The 20037-nt window shown below is 36.2% G+C and overlaps 1 protein-coding gene across 2 annotated transcripts in view; it reads right to left on the bottom strand.

Moving 5' to 3' along the window:
• Positions 1 to 3858: 3858 nt before the first annotated feature.
• LOC121429445 (trafficking protein particle complex subunit 14-like) overlaps positions 3859 to 20037 on the bottom strand; it is an 80302-nt gene continuing 64123 nt past the window's right edge. For both annotated transcript variants that reach the window (XM_041626447.1, XM_041626448.1), the window contains 3 exons: positions 14009 to 14427; positions 10263 to 10382; positions 3859 to 4968 (listed from right to left, as the gene is read on the bottom strand). In XM_041626447.1, coding sequence (XP_041482381.1) covers positions 4866 to 4968; positions 10263 to 10382; positions 14009 to 14427 — 642 coding nt within the window. In that variant the 3' untranslated portion in view covers positions 3859 to 4865. The remainder of the gene's footprint in view (positions 4969 to 10262; positions 10383 to 14008; positions 14428 to 20037) is intronic.

The raw sequence follows: 20037 nt of genomic DNA, 5'->3' as shown, positions 1-20037 counted from the left end.
TTTACTTTTATCAAATATATAGGATCCACATCAGTCTTAAAGGTCAAGTCCACCTCAGAAAAATGTTGATTTGAATCAGTAGAGAAAAATCAGACAAGCACAATGCTGAAAATTTCATCAAAATTGGATGTAAAATAAGAAAGTTGACACTTCAAAGTTTCACTTATTTTTAACAAATAGTTATATGAACGAGCCAGTTACATCCAAATGAGAGTTGATCTGTCACTCACTATTTCTTTTGTTTTTTATTGTTTGAATTATACAATATTTCAATTTTTACGAATTTGACGATTTGGACCTCCTTGACTGAAGCACAAAATGTCAAAATAATGGTATTCCATGTGTTCAGGGAGGAATGAAACTGCATTTCACATGACAAGAAAATCAAAATATTTCATATTTCGTATAATAAAATACAAAAGAAATAGTGAGTGATGTCATCAATTCCCTCATTTGCATACCGACCGAGATGTGCATATCACTGTTTTGTGAAATAGAGCGAAACTTTAAAATGTCATAACTTTCTTATTTTACATCCAATTTTGATGAAATTTTCAGTGTTATGCTTGTTGAATTTTTCTCTTTTTTTCAAATCAAGTTTTTGTTGGGGTGGACTTGTCCTTTAAACAAGGAAATAATTTTGCTCTGGTATTAGAATAATTACATATATGTAATAAACATTTCCTTAGAAACAGTCCAAACGGAACTGTTCCAAAGGTACCAGCTGCCTGTCACGATGATTTCCATTCATCTATCTAATATAAATTGTACTACGCCTACTTAGCTTGTTGTACATGTACGCGTGCAAATGCAGAGCTGCCAACCTGAACAAGAACATTTCAGTATTTTTAACCCTAAAAAGACTGGGGGGGGGGCTGATTCAGCCCCCCCCTCGACATTTTTCGCGATAAATCCGCTGCGCAAAATTTTTTGACCGCGTCGCTCATGGACTTTTTACTTTCAAGTCTCGCGCAACTTTTGAGACCAAAATTGTGACCCCCGGGTACACGGTTCCAAAATTACGCAACATTTCGTAAGTGCATGCAGACCCAAAATCACTCAAAAACGTGAATTTGTGTACAAATCCAATGCAAATAGTGTTCTTAGCCAAAATTCATAAATGTTTCATTATTTTTCCTTTTACTGCTGAAAATCAATTAATTTTATCTTGTTTATGGTCAAAATAAAGTCCCTGACAATTTCCATTGAAAAAACAATAAAAAACAAAAAGTCGAAAAACAAAGAAATACATAAGAAATTTAGAAAACAATATAATACATAAGAAAATAAATTTGATTTTGAAATTTTTTAAAAATCAATTTGATCAGATGCCTATCTAGAGTATGTGAAACAAAAATTAGCATTTCAGGGGCATTATTTTATTAATTAGAGCAAACTTATGATTTTACGCATAAATTAGCATAATTAATGAGACATGAGATTTTTTGCCGAATCTGATGTTATAGTTTTGTAGATAATGCCATGGGTAACGCGAGTGCCAATTTTCGTCGCGATCGCGCGATCAACGGCCGAGATCATAAGGGGGGGCTGAATCAGCCCCCCCCCCAGTCTTTTTAGGCGTCGAAATAGCCCAGTCTATTTAGGGTTAAAGCAGAAAATCAGTATTTTGGCAAGGAAATCAGTATTTTCAAAGAAATACCATAGGACAACACATAAAAATGAAACTTGAGAAATCAGTATTTTGCATGAAACCATCAGTATTCTCATTTTTCAGTACTAAATACGGAAAATCCGTACTACTTGGCAGCTCTGCAAATGGGAGGCTGAATGTCAAACATACCGCTGCACACAAGACGTACCATCCAAAATGTACCGTTGCAGGGCTTTAGATAACGTCACCATACGTTTTAATTCATTGCGCTCAGTAAATATGAAGGTGCAATACGTATATAGCCTGCTGGCTCAATGCGCAATGTTGCCCAAGGTCATGTGCGCTTGTGGGATTTTTCTTTTTGCTTTAATATTTTTACACCCTTTTCATAGATTACTGCATATAAAAAATCCTTGTTTTTTCATATTTTCGCTAGATTCTGAGGCGTTGGGGGCATAATGGCCCCCCTTCTGATCTCGGCCATTTGCGTGATCGCGCCGAAATTTGGCACGCACATTCTTTACCGCATAAACTACAAGCCAGTATAAAGAAAAATTTCTGAAAATTGTTTTTATTTATTATGAATAAAATATGCAAATTTATTTGAGAAAAACACAATTTGCATATTTAACACCCAATTTCACTTCAAATTTCCTTTTTTTTTCAGAGGTAATCTTTGTAAACTAATTGTTTTTGTTTTTTTCAATGAAAATTATTACAGACCATGTAACAACTAAATTAAACCCTAAACTAATTAAACAGACCATAAGAATGAAGAAAAATCACCCTTTTATGAATTTCATCTCCCATAGACTTTGTACACAAACAATGAAAATGAGCCATTTTTGGCATGACACTGTCGTAAGTCGCGAAGTTGGTCTAAAAAATTGCACGAGACTTCAGAAATATCGAGCGAAGCGTCGAGGGGGTTAATGAACCTTCATGCCACATTTGAAGATGATCGGAGAAGAAATGCAGCTGGAAGAGCGCTCACAAGGACATCTCTGCTATTTCCTCAAAAAACTCTTCTTACCATGGCAACCAAGTCTCCACCCACACCAAAATCGATACGCTGCTTTGCTTTACCATAACGGACCTTCATGCCACATTTGAAGATGATCGGAGAAGAAATGCAGCTGATAGAGTACTCACAAGGAAATCTCTGCGGCCGAGGAGGTGGCGCGATGAGGCCAAATCAATAGTATCCTCCAAACTCTGTTCGGGGGATACAACAATTCATACCAATTCTTACTAATGCCCTTGATGTACCATAACTATAACAGATTCCATAACTAGTGTATATCATACAGAACCTGTATCACACACCTTGTTTATCGCTTTTTTTTTCCTCAAAGAATTGCTCTCAACCAGTCAGTTACTACAATCTGCAGCATTGAAGAATGAATACTTGTCAGCCTTTCATGAAGCAAGGGAGGACTGAAATTGATCTAAAAAAATTTCATGACATTTCTCACAACTGGACAATGTCAAGCCAAGGAAGATAACCTAATCTATTAACTACATCAGCTAAATGGTATACATGCATGTATCTTGTCAAGCAGTCTGAATATCTAATTAGAGAATGTGGTTCAATCGTGAATCCTTAACCCTAAAAGGACTGGGGGGGGGGCTGATTCGGCCCCCCTCTCAACATTTTTCATGATAAATGCGCCGCGCGAAATTTTTTGACCACGTCACTCACTGACTTTTTACATTCAAGTCTTGCGCAACTTTTGAGACCAAATTTGCGACTCCCGGGTACACGGTTCCGAAATCGCAACATTTCGTGCATGCAGAACCAAAATTGCACAAAAACATGAATTTGTGTACAAATCCAATGCAAATAGAGTTTTTAGCCAAAATTCATAAATGTATCATTATTTTTCCTTTTACTGATTGAAATCAATTAATTCCATTGGAAAAACAATAAAAATCAGAAAGTCCAAAAAAAAAAACAAGGAAATACATAAGAAATTTAGAAAACAATAAAAGCATAAGAAAATAAATGTGATTTTGAATTTTTTTAGAAGTACATTTGATCAGATACATATAAAGTGTCTGTGAACTAAAAATTAGCATGTTAGGGGCATTATTTAGTTAATCAAAGAAAAATTTTGATTTAATGCATAAATTAGCATAATTAATTAGCAATGACATTTTTTTGCAGAATTTGATCTTGTAGTTTTGTAGATTATGCCATGGGTAACGCGCGAAAGGGGGGGGGGGCTGATCAGCCCCCCCCCTGTCTTCTTAGGCATCGAAATAGCCCATTCTATTTAGGGTTAAGCTCAACTAAAATTTCAAAATTGTTTATATTCACTTAGTTTACAAGCAGTTATCCTACTTATCAGATACATGTAGTCTATGTACAGTACCACATGGACTAACCCTCAGATAGTCTTATACTACATGCGCTAATCCTTGGATAGTCTTATACCACATTGACTAATCCTCAGATAGTCTTATATCACAATGACTAATCCTCAGATAGTCTTATACTACATGCGCTAATCCTCGGATAGTCTTATACCACATTGACTAAACCTCAGATAGTCTTATACCACATTGACTAAACCTCAGATAGTCCTATACTACATGCGCTAATCCTCGGATAGTGTTATACCACATTGACTAATCCTCAGATAGTCTTATACTACATGCGCTAATCCTCAGATAGTCTTATACCACACTGACTAATCCTCAGATAGTCTTATATCACATTGACTAATCCTCAGATAGTCCTATACTACATGCGCTAATCCTCGGATAGTGTTATACCACATTGACTAATCCTCAGATAGTCTTATACTACATGCGCTAATCCTCGGATAGTCTTATACCACACTGACTAATCCTCAGATAGTCTTATACCACATTGACTAATCCTCAGATAGTCCTATACTACATGCGCTAATCCTCAGATAGTCTTATACCACATTGACTAATCCTCAGATAGTCTTATACTACATGCGCTAATTCTCAGAGTCTTATACAACATTGACTAATTCTCAGATAGCCTTATACCACATTGACTAATTCTCAGATAGTCTATACCATAAGGACTAATTCTCAGAGTCTTACACAATATGGACGAATTAGACTCAATAAAATTTGATAAAGTTGGTATTAGACATATTGTACTTAAGACCTAACAGCAATTACAACAAATTGAGACGATCCGAGAATTAGACATCCGCTTACAGACCAAGTGGATGCAAAGTCTTTTTAATACTAAAGGAATCAAGAAGGAGTATCAGGGTGTGATGTAAACTTGAGACCTGTGTTTGACAATCCTCTCAACGCTGAGGCCTGTGTCTTCTGAGCTTGTTTCCAGTTGAACTTTCTTCTGTAAAGGCCTGGGGAAAAAAATGAGAAGGGCACTTAACCGTAAATAGACTGGGCTATTTCGACGCCTAAGAAGACTGGGGGGGGCTGATTCAGCCCCCCCCTTATGATCTCGGCCGTCGATTGCGCAATTGTGACGAAAATTGGCACACGCGTTACCCATGGCATTATCTAGAAAACTATAACATCAAATTCTGCAAAAAATCTCATGTCTCATTAATTATGCTAATTTATGCGTAAAATCATAAGTTTGCTCTAATTAATAAAATAATGCCCCTGAAATGATAATTTTTGTTTCACATGCTCTAGATAGGCATCTGATCAAATTGATTTTAAAAACATTTCAAAATCACATTTTCTAAATTTCTTATGTATTTCTTTGATTTTTGACTTTTTGTTTTTTATTGTTTTTTCAATGGAAATTGTCGGGGAATTTATTTTGACCATAAAAAAGATAAAATTGATTTTAAGCAGTAAAAGGAAAAATAATGATACATTTATGAATTTTGGCTAAGAACACTATTTGCATTGGATTTGTACACAAATTCACGTTTTTGAGTAATTTTGGGTCTGCATGCACGTACGAAATGTTGCGTAATTTTGAAACCGCGTACCCGGGGGTCACAATTTTGGTCTCAAAAGTTGTGCGAGACTTGTAAGTAAAATGTCAACTAGCGACGCGATCAAAAAATGTTGTGCGACGGATTTATCGCGAAAAATGTCGAGGGGGGGGGGCTGAATCAGCCCCCCAGTCTTTTTAGGGTTAAAATCATTTAATATTTGGTCTTTCTCTAAATGATATGAAGCTCTTTGATCATCCCTCTTTTTGGTTGCCAGTACACTGCCCCCCGCCACATTACAGATAGCTTATCCCTTAACCACTTGACTGCGTGCTAGGCGAGCATACGATCTGTGCGAGGCACGTAACATTACGTGCTTGACCTATCTTCTGCTTGAGGCGTCAGCACCGCGCTGTTAATACCCCTACGATGAAAACAGCGTGTGTATATCAAATTTCAGACTATTGACACCAGTGGCCTGTTGCATAAAACTTTTTACCTGAGAAAACTCTGGTAAAAACTGAAAAATAAGGTTAGTCTGTTTTCTGCCACTGACTTTAACACAGGGCAAAAACTCCGGTAATAACAACCTGAGTTTTCTAAGGTAAAAAGTTTTATGCAACGGGCCCCAGATGGTTCTTTTCCACAAAAGTTATCAAAACTTTTGCAGTGATTTATATATGTTTGCATTCACTTTGCCATAGCGAAAATGTACGACGCTCAGTTCAAAATGGCGGCTCGAAGTGGAGAAGTGAATCAGAAGGATCTAGACAAAACTTTTGACGATAAGAGTGATAAATTTAGTGAAAGATCTGGGTCAGAAGGGGAGGATGATTTTTTTTTTTTAATGGATATTGGAAATAATGATGAGGAAAGTGGTGTGATTATTTTGATTTTTTCCCCCAAGTTGCTGTTGGTTGTAGTCTAAAATCTAACTTGTTAATCCCATTAAGCAGCACCAGGGGGGTCAGTGCGCATTACAGCCTATAGCAGTCAAGTGGTTAATACAGTGGGCTACTTTGACACCCACGAAACCTGAGGGGCCGTCAATCATGCAATCTCAATGAAAATTTGCATGCACGTTTAACCCTAAAAAGACTGAGGGGGGTTTTTGCGATAATTCTCCCGCTTGAAATTTTTTGACCGCATCACTCACTGACTTTTTACTATATTGACCCCTGGGTACGCGGTTCTGAAATCACGCAACATTTCGTAAGTGCATGCAGACCCAAAATTAGTCAAAAACGTGAATTTGTGTACAAATCCAATGCAAATAGTGTTTTTAGTCAAAATTCATAAATTTATCATTATTTTTCCTTTTACTGCTTAAAATCAATTAATCTTATCTTTTTAATGGTCAAAATAAATATTCCCCGACAATTTCCATTGAAAAAACAATAAAAAAACAAGTGGAATGCCTCTGGCCGTCTCACCTGCATCACGCGGTTCAATATAGCAGCAGTGCTCACTTTGAATACTACTCTAACTCGCACAGGATGTTCAGTGATACATGGTTACTCTTATTTCCCTTTTTTATGAACTAGACCAATAAACTTACAGAGATATGATGGTTATTCAACAAAAAACCCCAACATGGCCAAAGTTCATTGACCTTACATGACCTTTGCCCTTGATCATGTGACCTGAAACTCGAACAGGATGTTCAGTGATACTTGATTACTCTTATGTACAAGTTTCATGAATCAGATCCATAAACTTTCAAAGTTATGATGGTAATTCAACAGATACACCCAATTCGGCCAAAGTTCATTGACCTTTGACCTTGGTCATGTGACCTGAAACGCGCACAGGATGTTCAGTGATACTTGATTACTCTAATGTCCAAGTTTAATGAACTAGACCAATAAACTTTCAAAGTTATGATGGTAATTCAACAGATACCCCCGATTCGGCCAAAGTTCATTGACCCAAAATGACCTTTGACCTTAATCATGAGACCTGAAACTTGCAAAAAAATTTCAGTGATGCTTGATTACTATTATGTCCAAGTTTCATGAATCAGATCCATAAACTTTCAAAGTTATGATGGGAATTCAACAGATATCCCCAATTCGGCCAAAGTTCATTGACCCTAAATGACCTTTGACCTTGGTCATGTGACGTGAAACTCATGCAGGATGTTCAGTGATACTTGATTAACCTTATGTCCAAGTTTCATGAACTAGGTCCATATATTTTCTAAGTTATGATGACATTTCAAAAACTTAACCTCAGGTTAAGATTTCGATGTTGATTCCTCCAAAATGGTCTAAGTTCATTGACCCTAAATGACCTTTGACCTTGGTCATGTGACATGAAACTCTAATAGGATGTTCAGTAATACTTGATTAACCTTATGGCCAAGTTTTATTAACTAGGTCCATATACTTTCTAAGTTATGACATCATTTCAAAAACTTAACCTCAGGTTAAGATTTGATGTTGACGCCGCCGTCGCCGTCGGAAAAAGCGGCGCCTATAGTCTCACTTTGCTTCGCAGGTGAGACAAAAATGATCAGATGTCTATCTAGAGTATGTGAAACGAAAATTAGCATTTTAGGGGCATTATTTTATTAATTAGAGCATAAATTAGCATAATTAATGAGCAATGAGATTTTTTGCAGAATTTGATATTATAGTTTTGTAGATATTGCCATGGGTAACGCGCGTGCCAATTTTCATCGCGATCGCGCCGTCGACGGCCGAGATCATAAGGGGGGCTGAATCAGCCCCCCCCCCAGTCTTCTTAGGCGTCGAAATAGCCCAGTCTATCTAGGGTTAATACCGTTGACATATTCTACTAAACTGTTAGGTCAAATTCTGTGAAAAATATCACTGCTACATGTATTGTGCTAATATATGCATAAAATAAAACTATTTGCATTGGATTTGAACACAACCTCACGTTTTTGAGCTATTTCGGGCCTGCATGCACTTACAAAATGTTGCGTAATATCAGAACCGCGTACCTGGGGGTCGTAATTTTGGTCTAAAAAGTTGCGCGAAACTTGAAAATAAAACGTCAGTGAGCGACGCTGTCAAAAAATTATTGAAGAAATGTCAAGGGGTCTACTTAGGGTTAAGGGTTCCTTAATACTCAACTTTAAATAATTTTTTAATTGGTTTATTTTGATAAAAAAATTGTGTGTAGAACTTTTGTAGAGAAATTAACAATCCTGCCAATAGTATCAATTTTGTTATTATACACGTTGAGACTATCAACTATACATCCTGCATCCAAACCCTCTCTTAGAAGGTTCTGAAATATCAAATACTTTATAATCAAGGCTTATTTTCTATCCATGAACTTCACATCCCAATGGCATATCTTGGAGGTAATTCTGTGAAAAATCTCATTGCTAATTAATTATGCTAATAATTTATGCATACATGTAAAATCAAAGGTTTGCTCTAACTAACAAAATAATGCCCCCAAAATGCTGATTTTTGGTTCACAGATTCTATAGGAATCTGATCAAAATGTACTTAAAAAAGATTTCAACATTTATTTTCTTATGTATTTGGTTTTCTAAATTTCCTATGTATTTTTTTCTTTTCGACTTTTTGTATGTATAATTTCTAAATGGAAATTGTAGGGAAATTCATTTTGAAATTAATTGATATCAATCAAAAAGGAAGAATAATGATACATTTATGAATTTTGGCTAAAAACACTCTTTGTATTGGAATGTACACAAATTCATATTTTGAACAATTTTGGGTCTGCATGCACTTACCAAATGTTGCGTAATTTCGGAACCACATACCCGGGGGGTCGCAAATTTGGTCTCAAAAGTTGTGCAAAATTTGAAAGTTTTATTAGTCTTAAAGTCTCATCAGGGTTAATTGCAATATACATGTATATGTAGAGTACCAAAGTGCGTCATCACTATGTCATAACAACGAACGGCTGGTTATAAACTGAATCGCAGGTGCACGATCGTCTATAGTTGCAAAAATGGTGATGTGTTTCGTCCATGGTTTTTTATACCATCATTCTGAGAGCCAATAGGGTCCCGTTTCATAAAACTGTTCGTAAATTAAGAGCCGCTTTAAGGACTGGTGATCCTTTCTTGTGGTAAATGCTGTAATAAATTAGCGATGATTTTACAGCGATAGAAAGGATCACCACTCATTCTTAAAGTCTCTCCTAACTAACAAACAACTTTATGAGATGGCCACTGGGTTCATTTGTTTAGAACCAGGCTGCCATGACACCATGACACCTGACGTCATCGCTTCGGTACTCTATTAGAACCATAAAACCTGACCTTAAAGGGGTATTCCTGGCTGACAATAATGATTTGAACAGACAAAATCAAATCAGACAGACACTTCAAAGGAATAACAAACTTAATTTCATATTTGAAAATATGAAATTATGTTAATTCAGATTTCTTTCTCTAAGAAATTGTAGTGAAAATCATTTTTTATGTGCATGTAAGTTAAAATTTCTACATGTACATATCATATACACATTATGAAAGCATGAAATAATTACAATTTCATGTAAAAATATAGGATAAAGGAAAGGGAGGACATGGATGACATAATCAGCCCTTCTATCCCATATTCATAATGACAGCATACATATAACAGTTTTTAAACTTTCAATTTTAATAACTTAATGAATTGTTATTAGATTATAAAGTGTTTTGCTTAATAAATTTTACTCTATTGATTTGAATATAGATTTCAGCCAGGATTACTCATTAAATTTCCTAAGACTGATATAACAAACTGTACCTGATTCCAGGATCACTACCAGAGCTTCTATCTCTTGGGATGTTGTCATCATGATTGTCCTGGTGATCACCTCCTGACTCACCGCTAAACGAGTGTGATCTGATCCCAGCTAAAAACTTCCTAGATGAGGTCAAGGTGGAGAATACACCGTCATTGTGTGTATAACATACATGTACAATAAAGACTTTTGGATCAACTATTAAATGTTAGCATAGGGAAGATAAAAAATTTCAGTAAAAAAAATCAGTAAAAATACAAGTGACATCCCCAGAATGTTGAAATGGAGTTTTCAATCACTTTCGAAGAGAAACTGTCATTAATGCATGGTGCTGAGTAGTCTGCAGGAACAGACCTTTGATTATATCTAGGGTTGCAAAGGGCTGGAAACTTTCCGGAAATTTTGGAAAATTTCCATGGAAAGTTTCGGGAATTTTCAGCTGCCGGGAATTTTGGGAATTTTCGGGAATTTTCATTTTTCCACAAAAAGAGACAAATTCTGTTTTTAAATACAAAATTATAAATTGATAACCTCAAATATCATACTTTCCATTTGTATTTTATAAACTATTCTTCATTCTTTAAATTGCCAAGGATGTAAAATATTCACCAAACTGTATTATAGTACATGTATCCAGTAACATGATGGAGCAGTGTACAAAATGAAACTTTTCAAGTCAAGAAAAAAATAAAACTTAGCATTACATTTTTTTTATTTTTCTTTAAATGTCAAGGGTTTTTTTTTTTCTGAGAACCTGCCATTATATAACAAAATGATAAGGGAACATTGCCCCCTACATGTACTCTGCACGCACAGACCCTTATTGAAACTTTGATCCACATGGGGGTCTTCACACAAGACTAGCACAAACACAACTTTCTGTTGAACACAAGAATCTTCTGTACACAAGTCATTGGCAGAATTCTTAGGCTGCATATTCAGACCACTTTCCTTGAGTGAAGGGTTCGCACTAGTCTGCTTTACAAAGCCTTCACTCAGTTAAGGGTCTGAATGTGCAGCCTACTCATGCCTTGTGTACATGTACTTAAGGCCTTCTCGATCAGGAAACAGCAAGATTTTATGTGCTAGTCTTTGTGTGATCGAGACCCACCTGTTGATCAAAGTTTCAATCAGGGTCTGTGCCTGCAGACTAGGTTTGCACAGCAGACTATTCCCACCAGCAGCTATGGCAGGTCCAGGAACAAAAAATGTAACATTACTATTATTTCTGAGATGCCCCCCCCCCTCCTAAAACAAAAATAAGGGTGGTAAGAACTGTCAATATAATAGCTGAATTTGAAAACAATCAAGATGAATATTTTTTTCACAAAGGGAGAAAAAAACATGTGCACTAAGTTTGTTGACCTCAAATGACCTTTGACCTTGATTGAGATTGAAAAACTTGTTATTAATTTCATATTTTTGTGATATTACATGTAAATGACAATCTCATATCAGTTTCATTTAATTTGATCTATTATTTTGAAAATAATGAACAAAAATGTTTATTTCTTAGAGGTTTAATTGAACTGAAATAAACTTAAAGCTAGAACCAGCAATCTGTATATATTTACAATGTATACTAATAAAATTAAAGCCACAAACAGCACCAAGTTCTCACTTCTACTATGCAGAAATAAATGAGAAATAAAGTAATGATGATAAAATAATAATGATAATAATGCTAATAACAACAATTAACAATATAATATTACAATTATCATTAATTATTCTCATCATCTGCAAATAGATCAGAATATCCAATAGGCATCGTTCCATGAACAATATGTAAATCATTGTGTAAAGCCCTTGTGTAAAGCATTTGCAATGTACATACTTCCTAACCATTCAGCTACTAATACAGTAAATCAACTTATACATGAAATTCATTTAAATTCTGCCTTGTCTGACTGTCTTAACAAAATATTTGGCTTGAAACTTGCTGACAAACCACCATCAAGCATCATCTGCCATTGTAATCCTTTCAATTCCTGTATAGAAATATCAGAAAATTGCTACTTTTTGAAAATTCCCTACACATTTTGAAAATTCCCAACATTTCTTGAAAATTCCCGAATATTGCCGAAAATTCCCAAAATTCCCAATAAATTCCCATTTATTCCCATGGAAAGTTTCCACCTCGAAAATTCCCGGGAATTTTGCAACCCTAATTATATCGCAATTTATATTGTGAAATGCAGAGTCTGCAGTTGTGAGACTAGATTCAAGCTGTTCTGAAGCTGAAAGTTTTGAGTCTAGTCTTATCTTGTAACTCTAAACATAACAAATTAGATTGGTATAAGTGTCCAACTTGATTCTGTGCTTACACACTAATAGAACATGCTGAGCATGCTTGTCCTTGCTGGAGATGATAAAACTCTTTAAACTCCAATAAAAAAGTGATGTCACTATAAAATTTGTGTGCACGTATTTTGAAATAAATTGAGATCCACTATGATACTGTAGTACCCTTTAATAATGACTTGGTTCCAAGGTTATACAGTCCGATGTCTCTTATCCGGCCTTCCCTTATCCGGATCTCTCTATTATCCGCACGCACACTTGCCAACATTTTATTACTTTTTGAAAATTCAATCTAGTACGAGGAAATGAGATTCAAATCTAAACTCAATCCTATATGCAAACTCACTTCGATTACATATATTTTCCAATATACAACAAAATTATTTTTTCATGAAAATATCTCACCCAAATCAACGAAAGAACTTAGGCATAATAATTTCCAGTAAATCAGGGTGCAGCGCAAACATTTCATCACATTTCTCTTTTTGCTTCCCGGGAAAAACAACAGATGTCTCGCTAGCTAACGTTAGGCCCCAATACGGACAGCGCCATCTATCATGTTTGAGCCTACAGTCAGTGTAACAATGGCTGACATTGCGAAGCTGCGATACCCGCCGCAATGATCTAATTGTAAGACTTACATGTAGTTTCATCAGGTCATTCTTTCTTTCGAGGTACATGTATGCTCGATGTATACCTCAATCATTTTAGCTGGTAAATCATCCAACTGTTTTGGCCATCGATCGATTTCAATCCCTTAAAAATACCGCCCATAATTTGCACTGACACTGCAGTGAATACTGTTTGTACGCCCACTACAATAGATAATGGGGAGGCAGCCAGCAGCACAGCTGCGTGTATGCAATATTGGGTCTCCCAGATCCTGATAAGTCCTTTATCTGGATTGGTGCTTGTCCCATCATGTCCGGATAAGAGAGGTTGGACCGTATGCAACTTGTCTTTCACAGCCACCCCCCCCCATCCTCTAAGTGAGCTATCATACAGTTGGTTTGTACAATACATTACACTTAATGATAAATTTAATCTGTCATAGGTCCACCCTTTATAGTGAGCTATCATACAGTTGGTATGTACAATAAATTACACCTAATGATGAATATCAGTCCTACAATCACAGATTCTAAGAAATGCATAAATTCCATCACATTTAGGAATATGATGAACTTAAAGGTTTACTTCCTTATAGATGAGGGATGATGATATATCAACCACATGTAGGTCTATAATCTCACTATTGAGGAGATGACATGTTTGTGGGAATTTAAATCCCGAAATATGAAAGACCTGCTCGTCTATGAGGTTACAAAATCATAACTGTTTATCTTTGAAGAATTTTTATTGATGAACCGTAACCATAAAAAGCAAATCCAATTTTAAACAAAGCGAGAGACGTGAATTACAATGTAGGCATCTTAAAACTTACTTGATAGGATGAGAGCTTGGTGTCGCAAGTGACATCTGCCTGGTAAAACCACCTTTCTTAACTAGGGCGCTGTTTGGTCCCATGCTGAACATCCGACGAGGCAAGATAGGGCTTGAATCTCTTTCCTTGGAAACTAGCATCTCAGACTCCTCATGAGATGACAATGGTGGCTCGGAGATCGGTAATGATGGAGACGATGTGGATGCAGTGAGGATGGCAGGAGAGGATGTTTTAGAGGTAATGGAAGAGGCAGATGATGATGATGACGAAAATGAGGAAGAGGTGGAGGATGATGATGATGAGGAGTAAGTTGACTTGAGAAGAGGTTTAGGAGACTGGGTTGCTCTGGAAATTACTGGAGGTCTGGTTGCTACGGGCTTGGAGGCATACTGGAGACGTAGCTTCATGAACTTTCCAAGCTGGTGGTATCAACAAGGAAAAAAAATTCTATAAGCCATTTACTTAATGCTATTTTGTTGAATTGCTAAGAACGTTTTTTCCTGGTTTCGCACAAAATGTGCATTCCCATGATGGTAAATTACATACAGTATGCTTATAAAGTATACATGTGCAATGTATTTCCTTGAAGCGTATTTGCCTATCAATGTGTACATGTAAAATGAACCTCCATGAAGCTCTGACTATTAAAGTGTTCATGTATATTCTTGAAGCTTCAGATAACACAAGGCATAGGCGATGTTGTGTACCTCTCCCGCTTTGTGAAAATGATTGACCAGTTTCGCATGTTTGATATGGTTTCGACCAAGTTTCCTAGCTGTTTGTAGAGTATGCTCCCTGTAGAGCTAAGTGTTCCCATCAACGAAGCCTGCAAGATAGTCAGGGACAGACTCCTCACAGATTTCACCCTATCTGAACGAACTCAGTTATCACCAAACCAAATCTACGACCTTCTACTGATGTGCCTCAATGCCACATCCTTCCGCTGGAGAGATGGGTTCTACAGACATCAGGGGCAGCCATGGGATCGCCTCTCCCTCCCCCCATCATAGCAAATATATTCATGGAGGACTTCAAAACCACTACTTTTCAACTAGCTCCTGTCAAACCAAAGCTATGGCTGCATGAGTTTTTGTTAAATGGGAACACAACCAATGGCAATTTCAGGACTTTTTTTAGGCACCTGAATGAGCAACATCCATGATGGAAACGAACCAAACAAACCCATCTCCTTCCTTGATGTACTCGTCACCAAGTCTGATAATGGCAACGTCTCCCACCAAGTGTACAGGAAACCTACATGTACCCACACAGACTGATATCTCAACTCTTTCCATCACCCAAGATCCATTCTCCGTTTGGTTCCCAAGACTCTGGTCAAACGGACACACGACCTAAGCGACAAACAACACAGGACTACAACACATCAAGAGGACCCTTGCCACTGTTAATGGCTAACCTGCTGGGCAGATCAAGACATGTCTTACCACTAGCCAGCCTACTGACCAACCCTCCAATATTCAACCTATACAGTGCGTCCCAGAATAAACGAAACCGAGATTTAGCGATCATTTATCATACCTTAATCATAAATAGAATAGACAAATGACCTACCAATTTAAAGCTTAGAATCTCCTCTTTCATCTGATATTACTTAGGTTATTTCTCATTCACGCATGAATGAGCAAAAACAATTTGAAGAAAGGATACCAAAAACTGATTTGGCGGGGGGTATCTGGGTTTCAAAAAGAAAACCACATTTCCGAAAAGTTCAATATCTGCTCTTTAATTTGGTACCAAAATTACAGAAAATGGTGAAGAAATAAAAAGTTCTGGTCATTTGAAATAAGGCTTGTATAATTTCATGAGATAAACGTGTTTTCACCGGTTTCCCACAGAAGCTTTCGCATGGTGAACAAAAGATTTAATGCATGGCTGATCGTCAACAAAACAGAGTGTCGAGAGAGTTTGAAAGCCAGCCTGGAGAACCTCTTCATTTTAAGAAATTATTGAAATTCAAGCCTTATTTCAAATGACCAGAACTTTGTTATTTCGTGACCATTTTCTGTAATTTAGGTATCAAATTAAAGAAGAGATATTGAACTTTTCAAAAATGTGGGCTTCTTTTTGAAACCCAGATACCCCCTGCCAAATGAGTTTTTGATATCCATTTTTCACATTGTATTTGCTCACTCATGCGTGAATGAGAAATAATCTAAGTAATATCAGATGAAAAAGGAGATTCTAAGCTTTAAATTGGTAGGTCATTTGTCTATTTTATTTATGATTAAGTAATGATAAATGATCGCTAAATCTCGGTTTCGTTTTTTCTGGGACGCACTGTATAAAAAGCACAGCCGTCCTACCCTACCTTGGTAGGGCATCTAACAAGCTACAATGGAACGTCAACATCGAAACCAGATACAGGTCTTCACACAAACTGCATTCTACTCTAAACACCAACAAGGACAAGAATACCCAACACAAGCTACCAGGTGTCTACAAAATCCCTAGTGAATGTGGGAAGGTCTACATTAGGGAAACTGGTAGAGACTTCACTACTGGGAGAAATCTTCTATTGTTAAACATGCTCAACAATACAAACATGAAATTCAGTGGGAAAACAGCCAGCTCTTAAAGGGGAAGTTCACCCTGAAGAAAACTTTGTTGTAAAAATAGCAGAAAAAATAGTAAAAAATATTGGTGAAGGTTTGAGGAAAATCCGTTAAAGAATAAGACAGTTATTAGAGTTCAAAGTTTTGGATTTGTGACGTCATAAACGAGCAGCTGCCCCATGTGTTATATAATATAAAATGCATGAATTTCAAATTTTATATGGTTGCTGATGACTTAATTTTGTTTTCTATTCATGATCGGGTGTGAAATGATTTGTCTATTGATATACAAAAGGCACAGTGAAGACCATTTTCAATTTTATGAGAAAATGACATTTCATTGGTTTTTTTACCATTCGCTATGTAGGAATGATGCTCGCATGACGTCACAAATCAAATAATAGGAATTCTAATAACTTTTTAATTATTTGATGAATTTTTCTCAAACCTTCGTCAATATTTTTTATTATTTTTTCTGCTATTTTTACAATAAACTTTTTGTCAGGGTGAACTTCCCCTTTAACCACCATCAAGAATTGGCAGTCCGATTCACCTATGCTCTGGATAATCTGAAATGGATCATGTCAGCTTTATTCCTCCTTTCGTAGATCAAATTTTTCCAGTCGTAGATCAAATTCTTGTCTTAGAAATCATTCTTGTTGCTCTATGTTGGATATTTCCAATTTTATGGTGATGAACAAGTTCAAACACAGTCAATCCTAACAGGTAGTTAACTTTAGCACACATTTCAAGAATTATTGAAATGGTGTCTGATCATAGATGTTAGCTCATACCTGGATTCTTTTTTTCGATGGACATTACTTTGCATTTTTTCTGAGTATAGGCAGGAAGTAATTCCTCAAAAAGCTGTGAGCACCATAATTGGTAGTCAAGCTTAGCCAGGGTAATGCCTTGAGCAACTAACAAGGTGGATATATGTGCGCAACAAAAATACCCTATATTGTTATTATATTCATTTTGTTAAATGTTTAATAACTGGCCATTTCCTGCCCATGATGAAAGATTGAACAAATCATGTTGAAGGCTTACATTACAATTTATATCACGATGACATGCATACAGATATGTGCATCTGACTAAAGAGTTCTTAGAAAACACATATATACACAACAAAAAAAGTAAGTCCCCCCTTGAACAAACATCAATAATTTCCGAACCAATTCGAATTATTGATATATTTTTACATGAGCGTGTAGGTAATTTTATAGGCTACCCTCTGAGTAAATGTTATGGACGTATTTTACGTCATGCTTCAGTGAGCACCGTCAGAAGGCAAAAATGTCACTTTTCAAAAGTCACAAGCCAAATATCATGACTTTGATTCCATTTTACTGGAACTAATTCCACATTCTCATCATGAAAAATAGTCAGAAGGTTTGTAAAAGGTACTTTCTAAAGTACGATACAACTTTTTTGCTAAATTTCATGGTTGAATAAACACAAGTCCAAATTTGCAATAATTGGATTTTTACACGTTTATATCACTAAGAATGAAAGAATATGATGACAGTTATTTTTGGGAAGAGTATCTTCAACAATATTCATCGTTTCACGGTTCAATGAACATTTATTAAAAACAAAAAATACGATTTTCAAATATCATAGACAAGTAATGTTTCATTTTGGTAAGTGAAAATGATCTTTTCTCAACTTTTTCGTTATGTTCACAACTATTTAACATGCTTCAATGATTCAAAGGCGTTTAATTAAACATTCACGCTTGAATGAACATGTGGAATGTGATGCTCTCTTTTTTACGTTATTGGAAAAAATGCAATTCGTATCTATGGATATCTGTTAAAAACCTCCTTGCATAGTTCATTTGATTTGATTTTTATGAAAATCCCGATGTTTAATGCATCAGTGAGCACATAATATTCGAAAATTATGCAAATGAGAAGAAAGTTCAAAGCCTTGGCCCCACTTTCTGCCGTGTTGAATGGTTATTTTGGTGTGCGCACCTTTTGGATAGTGTTACTCTGAAGCCATGTGTGAAGTTTCATGAAAAAACTGTTGGCAGAAGTAGCAAAAACCGTCCATTAAACAAACCCTCATTTCATATTTGTGAAAATTTTGACTTCTTCTCTCATAGACTTGTGTACATTATGAGTGCATATGTTTAAGAATAAGTAAACCCTCATTCAATATGGTGGAACTTTTTTTCAAGGCTGTCTTTAGCAACGTCATTTGGCAGTAATGTTTATTAACCTATGGGCGGAATTCTGTGCAAAAATGAAATCTATATGTTTATTCATGGATGAGTGAGCACGCATCAAAGTGGGAAAATTGGTATTTTCAATGTCACAGACTCATTTTAAAGGGACATAAAGTGCATATTGAGGGCAAATTCGGTTTCAAATGTTTTTGTTTTATCATCCATCATTTCTATCACCACACACTTTTCGAACTTAAAACATTTTCATGGTTGAGCGAGCACATTCGAAAACTTAGGAATGAATACTCTTTATACGGCATAAATGTATTCTTTTCGTAACAATTTTTCATGATCAGTTTAATTTATGGGCAAATTAGTGGTGGACCCAGAATGCTAAATGGGGGAGGGGCCTATAATCGGGGGAGCCACCAACATTTTCAAATTTTAACATGATCTATAGCAAGTTGTAAAGGATACTACCATAACCCCCTATGATGATACGTCACAATACAGGGGCCGCGGAACGGTTTTCAAAGTGGGGGGGGGGGGGAGGTGGGGGGTAGCTGAGCCAAAAGTGGGAGGGTGGGGGCTGACCATGCAAAAATCACAATCGTAAGGTCATTTTTACATTTTTTGTACATGCTTTTTGAAAAAAGTGGGGGGACTGAACCCACTCCCCCTGCTTCCGCGGCCCCTGCAATACAATGTGCTCACTCAACCATGAACATACGATATCAAAATTGTGTGTGGAGTGGCTAAATGATGGATAGTAAACCAGTATAACACCATAAAATTCACCTAAAAAACAACTTTTGTCCAACATTGTATTTGCACAATCTGAAACACGACTCTTGTGACTTTCAAAAATGGTCATTTTAAATTCAATCTTTGATTATTCATGCATGACTCAACCGATCAACTTGATATTTCCCCAGGAGTTGCCTAATGATTGTAGAAATCCACCTACGAAATATCATATCTCAAAATAATTCCGTTCAAAAGTTACAGCAATTTGATTGAGGGGGACTTACTTTTTTTGTTGTGTATAGAAGAACAATGGTATTCCAATGGTCACCTCACACTCCATGGACAATACTCCATCTATCACTGTTTGTTTACGATCAGAAACAAATTGTTTAATCCATGCCCATATTTTTTCCTAGAATTCCATATCCCTGTATTTAGGTGAGGATTTATCAGGGAAAAAATTATTATTATTTTTTTTTTTTTCGGGGGCTCCATTTTCAATTTTCTGTAATATTTTGGGGCTCTATTTCTAC

The sequence above is a fragment of the Lytechinus variegatus genome, chromosome 16, assembly GCF_018143015.1.
Source record: "Lytechinus variegatus isolate NC3 chromosome 16, Lvar_3.0, whole genome shotgun sequence".
In the NCBI taxonomy this organism is placed as follows: Eukaryota; Metazoa; Echinodermata; class Echinoidea; order Temnopleuroida; family Toxopneustidae; genus Lytechinus; species Lytechinus variegatus.
This window is presented reverse-complemented; position numbering and strand designations above follow the sequence as displayed.